A 14,078-nucleotide genomic window follows, 5' to 3' on the forward strand; every position below is an offset into this window, starting at 1 on the left:
GAGGTAACTCACTGACTAGCTTGTTAGTTTTGACACATGTAGCACCGTTGTTTGCGCATGTGCATCACCTAAGTGTCAGAAAAATTCAGATGTCATCGATTTATATATGTATATCAATCAAGTAACGGGATGGATGATAGGCTGACGTCTTTTGCGATCTACCAATACTACCGTTGCGGTCGACTGGTCGATCGCAATTTATTGAGCACCCCTGGCTTAGACGGTGGCAGCAAACTTCACAACAAGCAGTAGTTTGACAGTGAACTATTCTTCACAAAAAGAGGCCGAACGCTTACTGACGAAATGTTACTGTCACAGAAGATCCAAAGCCAAAATGTCCTTGATCAATACAGACTCTGGCTAAGAGTCATCAACTACTCCCGTAGAAGCTAATGTACAAAGTTTACAGCTTCACTCTGTTTTTCCATGTTTCGTTCAGGATGTGCAGGAGCCTCCTCACAAGAAGAGCAAACGTGACACTTCGATTGAGGCAGGCGCCCTGTGTGCAGCCGTCAGCGGGGACTACGTCGCCGTGGGTTACCATGGTGATGGCTTTAAAGTCTTCCGCCTCAGCTCGGGTGGGTTTCACATGCCAGAACACGCACAGACAGACGGAGAGAAAATTTAACCAAACATGATTTCAGACATTAGCTGAGGCCAACACAAGACTCCGTTAAAATGCTGTAGATAGAATAACAATTTGAAAACTAAATATGTAAGGATATTGGGTACAATATACTAGTTGTTTGAGAACTACTGCGACTTCAGACGGCCATGAGGCAATGCCAGATTTGATAGATACATTTTAGATAATTTAACTAAGCGTATTATTTCAGACGGTACCTGAAAGCAACACCACATTTGATCACGATAAGGATAGTTGGAGCAATTTAACTAAATGTGTGATGTCAGACAATACATGAAGGCAACATATTTGTTCAGAATAGGTAGACAGACAGGCAATTTAACTTGTTTTAAAACGATACTTGAAGGCAACAGCAGACTTCATTAGAATATTAGGTTTGTTAGATATTGATTGATTTAATGGGAACAATCATTCAGTTGTGTAAGGGTAAACTGTGATTTTTAGGTGGTCCTTGAAGGAGACACCAGACAAGCTTAGGATAGATGCAGTTTATCGTTTAAAAAAAAAAAAAAAAAAGGCTGTCTAGTAGGTGAATTGGAAGTGGTTTTCTTCTCTTTTGGCAGGTGAGATGATTTGGGAGTCAGGGCTTTTCCGCTTGTCTGTGCCGTCCCTGCTGTGGGTATGTGCGGGTGACTTGTCGTCCGACCCGTCGCCGCTGTTGTTGTCCACGGGCCACGACAAGCGTGTAAGGCTGTGGCGGAGGACCCTCGGGGAGGACGGAGAGCTGACAGGTCTGGAGATGAAGGAAATGTTCGGCAGCCAGTTTGGCATCATCCTCGCCATGGCGCACAACGCCACTTACCTGGCCACTGCTTCGGGTGAGAAGTGACTAGACGGGACAAATACTGTACGTGTATTAGGCATGTCATCATGAGTAAACCCACCAAAAATTCCCAAGAACCGATGCCCAAAAATACACAGGAAGTCTACCATTGCTTTAAAGCTGTCATTTTGGCCATTTCCAGTGGTACTTTAGAGACTAACTCCGAGAGATTTTGTCCGATTGCGTCCAAATTTTACCCATATAGATACTGTAGAGATGAGTTACACTAAATTGCAAAACATTGAAGTTTTCATCATTGTGTGTGGTCAAAGCATGGTGGTGCAGTTTCATGACTTACCATAAAACACAAAAGTCTAAGAACTCAACTCTACAAGCTCAACGCTTTACCAAATGTCTTAAACTCCTGAAGGCAGTTTCACTTGGCACCATGCACCTTGGTAGGCATGTCTATCATGAGTGGATGCACAAAAAGGATAAAAGAAATTCCTCCGAGAGAATTTATCCAATTGCGACCAAATTTGAACCACATATTGCTGGCTTCTGGCTGAAATGTCCAAATTTAGTCAATTTTATTATTTTTTTTCGCAAATCTATACTATTGGTGAGTCTCCACATGGGTATGATATTTTTACAAATTATTGACTGATAAAAAGTATTGAAAATGGCTTTCTTTCTTTGATGCAGTGTTAATGGTCTCAACAAACATGGCAGGTTTGCAAAATCGTGCAACATTTACATTTTCATCATTACGTGTGAACAGATCATAGCAGCAAAGTTTGACTCACCATAAAAGATGAAAATTCCAATAACCCAATTCCACAAAGTTGTGTGATAACATAATAAATAGGCGCCCCATACCGGCTGGAATGTAATGATGAAATTGGGTGTTTACATGCATCAAGTCCTCGGGGTCCCTGGTGAGCGTGGCGGTGCAAGTGCCCTTTCATCTCTGTGCGCAGCTTTTATATCTTATCAACTTTGTCTGGTGAATAGATGACTGCACAATACTCCTGTGGCTGCTGAGCGAGCTGAGTGACAAGTACCATTCAGAGCCCCCTGCTGGCCTCCTCAAGGGCCACAGCGGGGCAGTCACCTGCCTGGCCTTCAGCCCTGACGGTGGGCAGCTGCTTTCCGGGGGAAAAGACAAAGTATGAACGAGTTTCTGATGTACAGACCTGCACAAATACAAAATGACATATGTTCGATTTATTAAGGAAATGTGTGTGTGTGAGTGTTTTTCAGGCTCTGGTGGTGTGGGATGTGACCTCGACGGCTCCTGGTCTTTCCAAAGTGCTCCCGACCTTCCACAGAGACTGGATCACCAGTTGTGTTTGGACTTCAGACTGTGTGGTGGGCCTTCACTTTTTTTCACTTTGTCATGAATTTTGAGAGAAACCAAAATAATATTCTTAATAATTTCATCAATTTAGGAATAAAGCTATAATGGAACAACATGTGGAAAAAGTAACCGGGGATCAACTTAACACATTTTCTTGATACTGACTAAGTAGGAAAAGACTCTGCTCCCTTTCAGTAGAATCATGGACTGTTACTTGTATTAATTGCTTTTATAATTTTTTCATTGAATTAAAAATTTATTTATTGATTTTTGTATTTATGTACACATTTAAAAATATTTTTATATGTGGTCTTCTATTTGGATATTTATTGCACAAATTCAATTCTTTTCATTAATTATGTACTTTTTTAATTAGTTTTGGGTGTTTTGTTTTATGGCTGGTTCTTTTATTTTATTTTTTTAATTTATTTATTTTTTTTACATTTTATTTTACTGAGATTTGTATTGACTCATATTCATACTTTATTGTTTCATTATTCTTATTTGGATTAATACTTTGATTTTATTTGTATTCATTCTTAATCTAATTATATTTGTATTTAATTGTACTATTTCTTTATTCATTCACGTCAACTTGTTTTTTTTATTACATTTTGATATTTTTTTTTTTTTGCATTTATTTTATTTATTAATTTAGATGTTTTTTTTGGGGGGGGGGTTTGTTACTATTTATTGTAGGTGGGTTTTTATGCTCAGTTTTAAAATATCACAAAATTGATGACCACTAATGAAAATGCTTGAATCTTAATGCTGCGTCATCACAGTGCTTTTAAAGTGCTTGAATTTGTAAGCAGCCAAGCTTTCTCATTGTCACGCCTCTTTTCCTTGAAAAATGATGTTTATTCGTGTTGTTGTTGATTGGCAGATAAGCTCATCCAGTGATGGCAGACTTTGCTTATGGGACATCGAGGCCGCTCAGAGCCTGCGCGAGATCACCTGGACGAGTCCTCTCACCTCCGTCTGCTGCCTGGTGAGACTCCTCCCACATTAAACGTCCCTGAAGGCATCTTATTGGCTGCGTGTGCACATGTAGGGGCCTTACGTGGCGGCCGGTTGCGCCGATGGCAACCTGCACGTGTGGAAATGGGAGACCAGTATAGAAATCTGCCACATCCCCGCCCACGAGGGATGGATCCACACCTGCTCCATCGTCACCGAAGCGGGTAAACCTCTAGTGAAAATATTTTTCATATTGTTTGTTTGTTTTTTGTTTTTATTATTCTTTATTATTATTATTATTTATTATTATTCTTTTTATTATTCTTTCTCTCTGAAAAAAGAAAACAACCCAGAGGATCTCACGGTTGTCACTGCTGCCCAAGATGGAATTGTGGGATTCTGGAAGCCCTTACAGGTTGGTCCATTATGTTTATAAATAATAGTTTATGTAATTGCGCCAAGGTGTTTAGGTGGTGTTAACTATGTGTTCCAAAGTATTAGGCTAATTCTGTTTTCATTAATTTTCCTAAACCGTCAATGCGGTTTAGTGACAAAACATCACCATGATAACTTATTCTTTTTCAAAATACACAAAATACAGTTCTTCAAATTATTATGCCACAAAACAAAAGAAAAAGCAAAACTGACGTATTTCAGCCATTACATAGAAAAATGCTATTTTGACCCAAAACACCTCTTTGGCAATCCAATTACAGTAACTTAGGCGCTTTGACAACTGCTCCATTTCCATAGCATAGTACAACAATGAACTGCAGCTGGAATTTCATTCCATTTTGTAATGTAATTAATTTTTTAAATTAAGAATGTATTTATATATGAATTGTAATTTAGATATATTTTTTAATATTTTTGTATTCTTATTTGTAGTTGTATTGTTTATTAATTTGTGTAAAAAAAATTAATGTATTTTTTATTCTTAAGTGTATTTTTATTTATTGTGCCAATTCAATATTTTATGAGTAAATATGTATACATTATATTTTTATATATAGTATTCTTATTTGTATTATCAATATCATAATAATTCTCTCATCCATGGGTAGTTTCTGCTTGTATTTCATTTGAAGATGCAACATTTAACCCCTAGAGTTGCTGCTTGTGGGTATCCTGCCATCCATCCTAATATCTTGGGGTGTTCTCAATGGAGTTGAGGTCAGGGTATGATGGTAGCCACACTATGACTATCCCCCCCCTTTAGCCCTATAAAATGTTAACAGCTGCTCTCTTTATAGGATACATTTGCTTGACAGAAACCTAACCAGAAAAACAAATGCTGTACCTAGATGTGTATTTATAGTAACTTAAATCCTACATTCATAGTAATTTGGAATGCAGTGTACTCTAACGAAGGGGTTCTTGGTGGTGTACAGGTGGAACACTTCAGCACCTTCCAGGGTCACAGCGGTAGCATTCGCAGTATCGCTTGCGAGGGAAACAATCCAGAGTTCCTCACAGTGTCAGAAGATCGCTCCTTGCGAAGCTGGACATGGGAAACCGGTAAAGTTAGATTAATTCACAGTAACCATAATTTGTATTTTTTTTTAAATACTTCATTCTACTTTGAATACTAAATTTTACTACTATATTTCTGCACAACAACAATCATGCTGTGACCACATTCAAGGGACACAGCCACCACCATAAATAGGGAGACTCCATGTTTAGAAATTTAGAACTGAGGAAACCCTTTGGATTAAAGGTGTAACCTCTTCAACAAACGAGTTCAGTTGCCTCAATTCAACTTTTGTGGATCACCATGACCTGGAAATTGAGAAGCTACAGATATATTTAACTACTAAAATGTTTAACTTTTTCTGCAAGATCACTTACAGAGGAGAATGTCATGACATTGCTGGAAAATCATTGTGCTTACTAGACATGAAATCCCTATTTGATTTTGCTTTTTAAAGCTTTTTTCTTTTTGTTTTCCTTTTTAGCTTGACCTCTCCATTTACTGTTATTTATTTTACTAATCAAGCTGTCATTATTTTTATATACGTTATATTTTCATTATCTTTTTTTTAAAATTAAATATCGGTTGTTTATCTTAAAACGTTACCATTCGTAGCTATTTTTTGTTGTTGAAACTTTGTTGTTGTTTTTTTTTTTACTTTTTTATTCTTTTTTTTGTTTCTAAAGTACTCTGAACGTTTATTTTTTTTACATTTATATATTCATTTTAATTTACAAAACATATATTTAAAACATTTTAAATTCCTGGTGTAATTTCTATATTGCTTGGCAAAAACATTCAACACATTTTTTGTCTATGATAAAAATTAACTCCAGATGCATACATAGTTTTAATTTACGCTTTCAATTTCTGGACTTGTTAGTTTCTTTATTTCTGCTTAGTAGTCCCCCACATTCTTTTCTGCATGAATTGACATTTGCTGTCGCGCGATTTTGGTCTGGCGTGCCGCCGCCTGGTGGTCCATGTAACAAGCTCGCCACCTTTTGTTGCCCGTACAGAGCGGCCCCCCAGCCTGCGGGGCGCCGTCACCGCTCTCTGCTTCTCCGACGCAGACCATCATGTGCTGCTTGCCGGCTACGAGTCGGGGCTGCTGGAGGTGTGGCTGCGCAGCCAAGTGGTCGGACGCATACAGGTGAGCACACGCTAGCCAACCTGATGTCATCACACACACACCAACTTGTTGTTTGCAGGCTTCAAAGAACAGGGTCGTAGCCATCTGTTTCATGCCTAACGGCCTCTTTGCTGTCAGCTGTGCGGGCTCTTGTGTGGATGTTTGGAAGCTGACGTGGAATCAGGATCGCAGCACCGCCAGGTAAACGGATAACGAAACAATTTAAAATGTAGACGTCGACCCGTACGGAAGAGCTGAAAAGCTCACCTAAAGTGTTCCATACATGCAAATCAGTCTCCTTTTGGCGAAATTTGCCATTTTGAACTCAAAATAGGCCAATTACGTAAATCGTGTTGATCCGATGAGTTTTTCTTGGGGGGGTCGCCGTCACTGACGTCATAGGCTGTTTCGTACTCCTTGAACACTGGCAGCTAGAGCCATTCCACACAACATTCTTCAGCCAGTGTGGTATTTGTTGCGCTGTATTTTCGCGTTGAGGTACTGAGGGTTCTGGCCCTGGTTGTGGTCCCAAGTGGAACCGCGAAGCACACGTAACATCGGCAACAAGAGCTGATCCGCTAGTACGTTTTGTATTCTTTAAGAAATGCGGCTAAAATTATCTAATTTGTTTACTGGTCTTAATGTTAAATTTATTAAGTAACGGAGCGCTATTCAGGATTATGTCACAGCACAGAATGAACTAACTTCAAATTCAGGAATGGCCAATAAAAACAGAAAAATATTATTCTTAATATTTTCCTGGCGGATGCATTTGGGATTAGCCTTTGAAGTTTGTATAGTGAAACAGACAATAATTTTCGTCAATTATTTTCCAGAATGAGAGTGCTTAAAGAGGAGGATGCTATTCATGTGGCACAGCTTGAAGCAGGCGTCAGGTGCAGGTGGAGATGGGCCTGGCTCAAGTTTGAGGCCAGAACAAAAAAGCAAAGAAATGAGGCAAATTTAATTTAAATCTTAAATTTGTACATCAACATGTACTACAGCAGTGTAAATAAGTTTTTCCTGTGTGAAGAATTAATTTATTTATTGTTGCCTTATTCTACTCTTTGAGTCTTCCAGATTGCTTAATTTATTTTAAAATCAAAAACATTCTCTGCGGGGGGCTCGGCGGATCCCCCCGGCCCCAACCTAAAATGTTTTTTGAAAAACCAAAAAGCAGTCTTTTATCAAGAAAATTTGTAATATAAAACCATGATGAAAGAGAATGTACACCACAGGGGTGTCAAACACATTTTTGTCACGGACCACATCGTAGTTATGACTTCCCTCGGAGGGCCGCTACGACTGTGAACCCATATAAATGAAAGATAACCACATATATTATAATTACATACAGTATACAAAACACATTGATGAATAACCAGTTTTGAAATCAGAAGCCTATAAAAACATGTTTTTCCACCATTAAATGTCTTTTCAAAGGAGGATTGGTAACAAAAACATGCTTGGAAATATCTCAATGGTATTTACACCAGTACACAATGAGCAATTTTGATTTGCTTTCGCGGGCCACATTAAATGATGTGGCGGGACGGATCTGGCCCCCGGGCCACCCGTTGGACACCTGTGATGTAGGGAAATAAACTTGTTTTATAAAGTTTAACTAAGCCGAACGACAAAGCTGTGTGCCTTTTTAAGAGGGTGTGGCCTAGTGAGTGAGGAGCTGCAGTGATGTTTAGTTTCGTGGTCACGTCTGCTCTGTGCTCCTTGTGAGTGTTTGCATTTTGTATTTGTGGATTTGACGTCACCTTTTTTTTTCCCACTTAATTCGACAGGCAGCGTATTTGAAGCTTGATCAAGGTGACACTGTACTAACTTACTGGAATGCCCTCACATGTTAAGATAAATGAACTTTATTAAATGCCTGGAGAATGGAAAAACACAAACGTGAGCACACACATGCAGGAGCTGCTGTCAGCCACAGCTCACACCCAGACAAGGTCTCCAATGTCGCACAGCACTCCACCAGACCGCGCTTCTTAAAGGCACATTCATGTACACATACACTAATATGTACAGTATTTTCTCGACATCCTTTCAATTTATTTTTAGAGGGAGTTATTTAATTTTTACGTTGATGTATTCATTGTTTGTATTTTCTAAATATAAACATATTAATCATTAAAATTTGCACCATTTTGTGTCAATAAAATAAACCCTAACTTGTATTTAGAGCTCAAAATGCTCCTTTTTGAAGGACTTTTGTGTGTTGCAGCATAATCAAGGTGAGGTCGCACCAGGTGACAGAGGAAGTGGCACACCTGGCGTACTGCTCCGTTCTCATTGGCGTGTCAAACAGCAGTTTGATTTTCACCTGCGGCGACGACGAGCAGAGTTCAATGGTGGTCCACAGGTAATCCGCGTCGTTCTCCATCTTGGGTCGGGGCGGTTTTATTTTGTCTACTTAACCCTTGAATACTCTTCACTTTTCACGCACACAGTATGTCAATTTTGACCTGAGCCAAGAATATCCTCATTGTCTATATCAAATTATGAACCATAGATATTTTCCAAATGTATTAATAGCCTTTCTGAGATTAATACATTGATGAATTCAATATTTCAAATAAAAAGTGAAGTATATTTTTGCAGATGCAAATCACCTTATGTTTATTATTTATGATAATTGTTTTGCTGTTTTACTCTTTCACTTTTTCGGGATTCCCACATGGCCTTTCAAAGACCAACAGGTGAAAAGACAGACAGTTCTCGGGACTTTTTAAAATCTCCCCGTAATAACAATGTCCACTGTCTTGTCAGACTGCATAAATAAGTGACTTGGACGCCTTCACTGTTTCAAGAGCCCCCCATTGCCCTTGTAAGACCAACAAGTGCATGTTTCTGCAGGAAACCTATGCAAATGTGGTACCAATAAAGACTGTTCTTTGGAATGTTTCAATCTCCCTCTTTAACACTGTGTAGCGGATAACATTTTTGAGAAAAGATACAAAGGAAGGTAAATGCCTGCGTTCACTTCCTTGTTTGTCCGAGTTACGTTTTTTACCGTTAAAATCAAACTAAATTTGTCTTGTAGAGGGCACCACATCACTTTTTATAAGTATAAAATTTAGGAAAAGTAACGAGAAACTTTATCTGTCTCTTAATCTGAAGGTTGCTGCATTTTATGAAATTTTGAGTCCTAGACTACAGAGGTTCATTGTTAAACTCAACCCACACAAAACACTACAAAGGAGTGGAATTCTATAGAATATTTAATGACCTCTACGAGGGATCTAAAGAGAAACACACAAAAGGGGTCTAACTAAAGAAAGAATATAACACTAATAATGGTAAAAAGCAGGAAAATAGGTGTATGAAAAGGGAAATAGAACATAGTGTGTTGGACTAAAGTTTAAAACGCGAGCGTTTAATGCGTCCTGTCCAGACGAGAGAGACAGAGAGGACAACGTTGGGATTTTGTGTGAAGCTAGTAATTTCCCCAAAGTTATTAGGCACTAATATTGTACAGTCTGGCAAACACTGGTGTCTTACTCACGAACGTACATCAGCTGGTAGGTGGGGTGGTCTGTCTCAGTCGTCTCAGGAAGCACGGAGACAGGTTTGGTCGAATGAGAAAAAGGATACAGAAATATTTAACGAAAACAAAAGAGGCGGAAGAAGAAAAAATGTTGTTCGTCACGCCTCGTTTGGAGAATATGACCGTCTCGCTTCCTGCCTTTTCAGGGACTCGATAGCAATTACAGAGCAATCGCTGGAAGCGTACCTGGTACTATTCGTAGCAGTTGCTCTCATCGCCTAGCGGTGACCCACGTAGAGGCTGGGAAGCCGAGTCTGTTCTTATCCCAGCATTCGCGTTGGCCGAACTGCGTGTCCTAACAGAAGGACGGGGAGGGGTGGCCGAAGGCCGCCCCGTAGCTGGGGAACCAAGAGCTTAGAACCAAGAAGAACCAAAAGAGTCAAGAAAGAGACCGGCCGCGGGAGTCAGGGGTTAAATACCCCGGAGGCGTTTCGAAGAGGACTGCGGACCAGACCAGACCCATCAGCTTGAATCTAGTCTACAATTTTGACCCATAAAATGGGTTTAAAATCATATATTAATATAAAATACTCCCAACTTTGTACTCTCTACTCAGAGGTCAAGCATATAGAATGACTGTTTACACTTTAGTCTTGGCAAATCAACTGATTATGGTTCAAATCAGATTTCATGCTGCTTGGAGTCACATCAAGACAAACTGTTTTCAAAATCTCCCAGCTGCGCTTGTAAAGTTGTCACACTGACACAGACATCAAGGCATACATTTGGAATCATTCGGCAGAGTTTGTAAAATATCAAAATAGACATTTTTCTTTGGTTAAACATCAAATGCGAGTCCACGCTCAGCTTTGCAGTTCCTCTCAGCGCCAGCGGGTGTCGCCTTGCGTGCATGTTTGGATATTAAGCAAATAGTTCACCGCTGTATTTGCATTCCATTGATCTGTCTCAGCTTGGTCTCCCGGAGATAGGATCCCACCTTTTGGCTGCTGTTAGTTCACGCGAAGAAAAGGACTGTAAACCAAGATTTCGAGGGCACCTGCTAATTACGTTCGGGTCGAGTAGGCATCTTCTATGGCTGTCTCAAACGGCAGGGAAGAATGCACTTCTTCAAGGTGTGGGGGAGTCACTGTAACACCTCAGGTTGCGGGGAGCATGTCCGCTACAACTGTTACCACGATGCCATAAAAAAATACATTTATATGTACAATTAACAGTTCCAAGATTCCATCCATTTGCACAATTTTGCTTGATTTTAAACACAATGGTAAAGCTAAAACCCATTTTAGTAGACGTGTCAAATTTAACCTAGAACAGCCTCAATATATGCAAACATTGTAACACTTGTACTAAAGAATGACAAAGATTTTTATTTTTGGTTTCTTTTATGAAAAGTCAAATTTCATGGTGAAAGTAGGACATTTGCGGGTGTTTTTGCTTTTGAAAGTCATATCAGGCTCAAATAAGACCCGAGCAGTTTGCAAGGGTTAAGTGACGCTCACTTTGCGTATGTTTGTGTTCATGATTTCACACAGCTGGAACCATCAAGTCGAAGTTCTGGCACTCATCCGAAACGACGAGAAAAGCATATGGTTGGTGGGCGAGTCGGAAACAAATGTCCAAGTCGGCTTTATCGTGAGTTTGCGTCCACTGATGCCACCACGGTGTGTAATAGTATTGCCATTTTTTAACGTTTGCATGGAATCAAGGGACAATCTGGGTCTCGTTCAGGCCACATGAGTCGAAATCACTGGGAAGGTATCGAGACCGTATTGTACCCAGAGTGGGATTCCCACACCTCATTGCTATGATATGCTGTGCTATATTATCCGATGTTATAGTTCATGTTGATGTAAGAGTGTTTTGTCTTTGCTTTCAGTTTGCCATGGGTCCGCAGAATCCTATTAGTTCATCTTTCAGCTCCATGACCCTGACGACGAACACGTCGGCTGAGCAGAAAAGCGACTTGATAACGGCCGTGACCATGGACAAAGGTGCTAACAAGCAAACAAATTGGCAACTGCTGCTTCTCCTCAGTTCTATATTGCCTGTTGTCCAACCTGTGCCTTTCCAGAATTTGTGGTGTGTGGAGATGTGGCAGGGAAAATGTGGTTCAACCAACCGTCCGAAGATTCCTCATGGAGCAGCAAGAAGCCGGTAAGTCACCATAATGTATAATACGACTGCTACTACGACTACTCCTACTAGTAATAAGAATAATAGTCATAATACTTGCATTAAAAAAACTCAATTAGAATTTTATACTTTGTGTATTGTTTAATTTGCATAACGTCACCCAGGCATTGAACTCCCTGCCCTAGACATTATTGACGCTTCTCAGTCTTGCATACATGCTCAAAAAGGTGCCGCCCACTTAATGCACTGTCGCTGTATTTTGTTTTAAATACCAGTACCTAAAAAGCGTGGTATGGGTAGTATCGTTTTTGATGACAAGGTACTGTGGTACTTTTTTAGTACTGGTACATGGTATACCCCTAGAAGGTGGTGTGTTGAAGATGGTGTGTTGGGATGTTGGAGAATGTTGTTTCAGGGGGTGCAGCGGGATGGTAAAGGTCACACAGCAAATGTGATGGGAAGTTAAAGGGATGCGGCTGGCATTTGGAGGGGTGGATTTATGCGGTGTTCTTAAACACGCCTTTCTTTTAACTGAATTATGTGCCGTGTACCGCCGCTCAGGCCCACCATGACAAGATCAGTGTGCTGAGGCTCACCCGCAGCCTCATCATCTCAGCCTCCTTCGACCGCACGGTGAAACTGTGGGACAGAAGCACCAAGAAACAAGTCAGTCGCCAACATCTCCCTTTCTTTCCTCTCGTCACGTTTGTTCATCCTTCCCTCGCTCTCTCTTTCCCAGGTGGGAATGTTTGTGTGCAGTGGTCCTGTGGTCTTGCTGGAGGTGAATCCGGAAAGGCCCTCAGAGATGGTGTGCGGCGATGCACTGGGAAAGCTTTACTTCCTATCCTGGAGGGAATAGAAACACGCATGACCCTAATAAACCAAAGCTTTCGTATTATTCCCAAAGACTAGCCATTTGTGCAATATCAATAGAAAAGATATGTGTAATATTAGTTTTGAAGAGGGCTTTATGCTGGCATGCTCACATGTGCCTTTGGTTTACATAGATTTATACTGTATAAGTTATACATGATCAGCTTATGTGTGGGCTAAATTTTGTTTGAAAATCATTAAAGATGGCATATACTAAAAGTCTGTGTTGTTTTTACAGTTGAGAATAATAAATTACATTTCAATGTGCTCTTGTTTGTTGTACTTTAAAACACATTACATTAAAGAAACACTTTCTCATAATTAATTAAAAACAATTCATTAGTGATATTGGTTGGTTGTTGTACACAAAATGAGGTGTGTTTATAATAGAGATATTTGATTGCTTTTGTTTTTTGTTTGTGTGTGTGTGTGTGTGTGTGTGTGTGTGTGTGTGTACATTATCGGATATGCCTATAATTTAATTTCAATTTAACATAAGGTTCCAAAATGGCATGAGATCAATTTTGTGCACAAAGATGAAAATAAGTTTTAAGTAAATTACAAAATGAAAATTAGACTGGGTGTAAAATCCATATGCTGCCCAGAAAAGTTCTAATAAAAAGAAAAATATATTGCTATTTTATTTATAAATTTCATGTATTTTTTATTTTAACTTCATGTTCCAAGACAGGTTGTGAAATGAATCTGCTGCTCAAAGAGTTTAAAAACTATTTTAAATCATTTACTATAACTATTTTTTTTTGTTTTTTTTTTGTTTTTTGTTTTTTGCAATTTAACAATGTTTCAAGACAGGCCATTAAATAAATGGGGCGCACAAAGAATTGACAAAGTAGTAGTAGTCTTGTATTTTTTTAATCTATTTATAAATTGCTATTTAACGTTCCGAAAACGTTAACTAGCACATAAATATGAAATGAATGTCCTGTACAAAAAAAATAAAATTAGCTACTGGACTTTTTATTTTAACATATACAATTTTTTTTTAAAAACTTTTAAAAGTTGTGCAATCATTTTCAATGGACTTTAATGGTAATTTTAAACTGAAATGAGACCAAATATCAGCGAATCTTGGTTTCCGTGAAAATATCGTCACTTGTTTTAGTGAATTTATTCCCTCTCGCAGCACACTTCAATTCTTTCTAGTTTTGGCATTTCGAAAAGGATGTTAAGATTTCCGAGTAGCCCTCAATGTAGCA

General features: G+C 39.2%; 1 protein-coding gene across 2 annotated transcripts in view; it reads left to right on the plus strand.

Annotated features, from left to right (window-relative positions):
* tep1 (telomerase-associated protein 1) overlaps positions 1–13,123 on the plus strand; it is a 34,550-nt gene extending 21,427 nt beyond the window's left edge. For both annotated transcript variants that reach the window (XM_061694100.1, XM_061694101.1), the window contains exons 40-55: positions 440–578; positions 1,210–1,464; positions 2,424–2,578; positions 2,673–2,780; positions 3,656–3,760; positions 3,824–3,953; positions 4,071–4,144; positions 5,121–5,247; positions 6,223–6,356; positions 6,415–6,536; positions 8,572–8,709; positions 11,388–11,487; positions 11,732–11,846; positions 11,927–12,009; positions 12,550–12,654; positions 12,728–13,123. In XM_061694100.1, coding sequence (XP_061550084.1) covers positions 440–578; positions 1,210–1,464; positions 2,424–2,578; positions 2,673–2,780; positions 3,656–3,760; positions 3,824–3,953; positions 4,071–4,144; positions 5,121–5,247; positions 6,223–6,356; positions 6,415–6,536; positions 8,572–8,709; positions 11,388–11,487; positions 11,732–11,846; positions 11,927–12,009; positions 12,550–12,654; positions 12,728–12,847 — 2,010 coding nt within the window. In that variant the 3' untranslated portion in view covers positions 12,848–13,123. The remainder of the gene's footprint in view (positions 1–439; positions 579–1,209; positions 1,465–2,423; positions 2,579–2,672; positions 2,781–3,655; positions 3,761–3,823; positions 3,954–4,070; positions 4,145–5,120; positions 5,248–6,222; positions 6,357–6,414; positions 6,537–8,571; positions 8,710–11,387; positions 11,488–11,731; positions 11,847–11,926; positions 12,010–12,549; positions 12,655–12,727) is intronic.
* Positions 13,124–14,078: the final 955 nt, after the last annotated feature.

The sequence above is a fragment of the Phycodurus eques genome, chromosome 13 (assembly GCF_024500275.1).
Source record: "Phycodurus eques isolate BA_2022a chromosome 13, UOR_Pequ_1.1, whole genome shotgun sequence".
Lineage (NCBI taxonomy): Eukaryota > Metazoa > Chordata > Actinopteri > Syngnathiformes > Syngnathidae > Phycodurus > Phycodurus eques.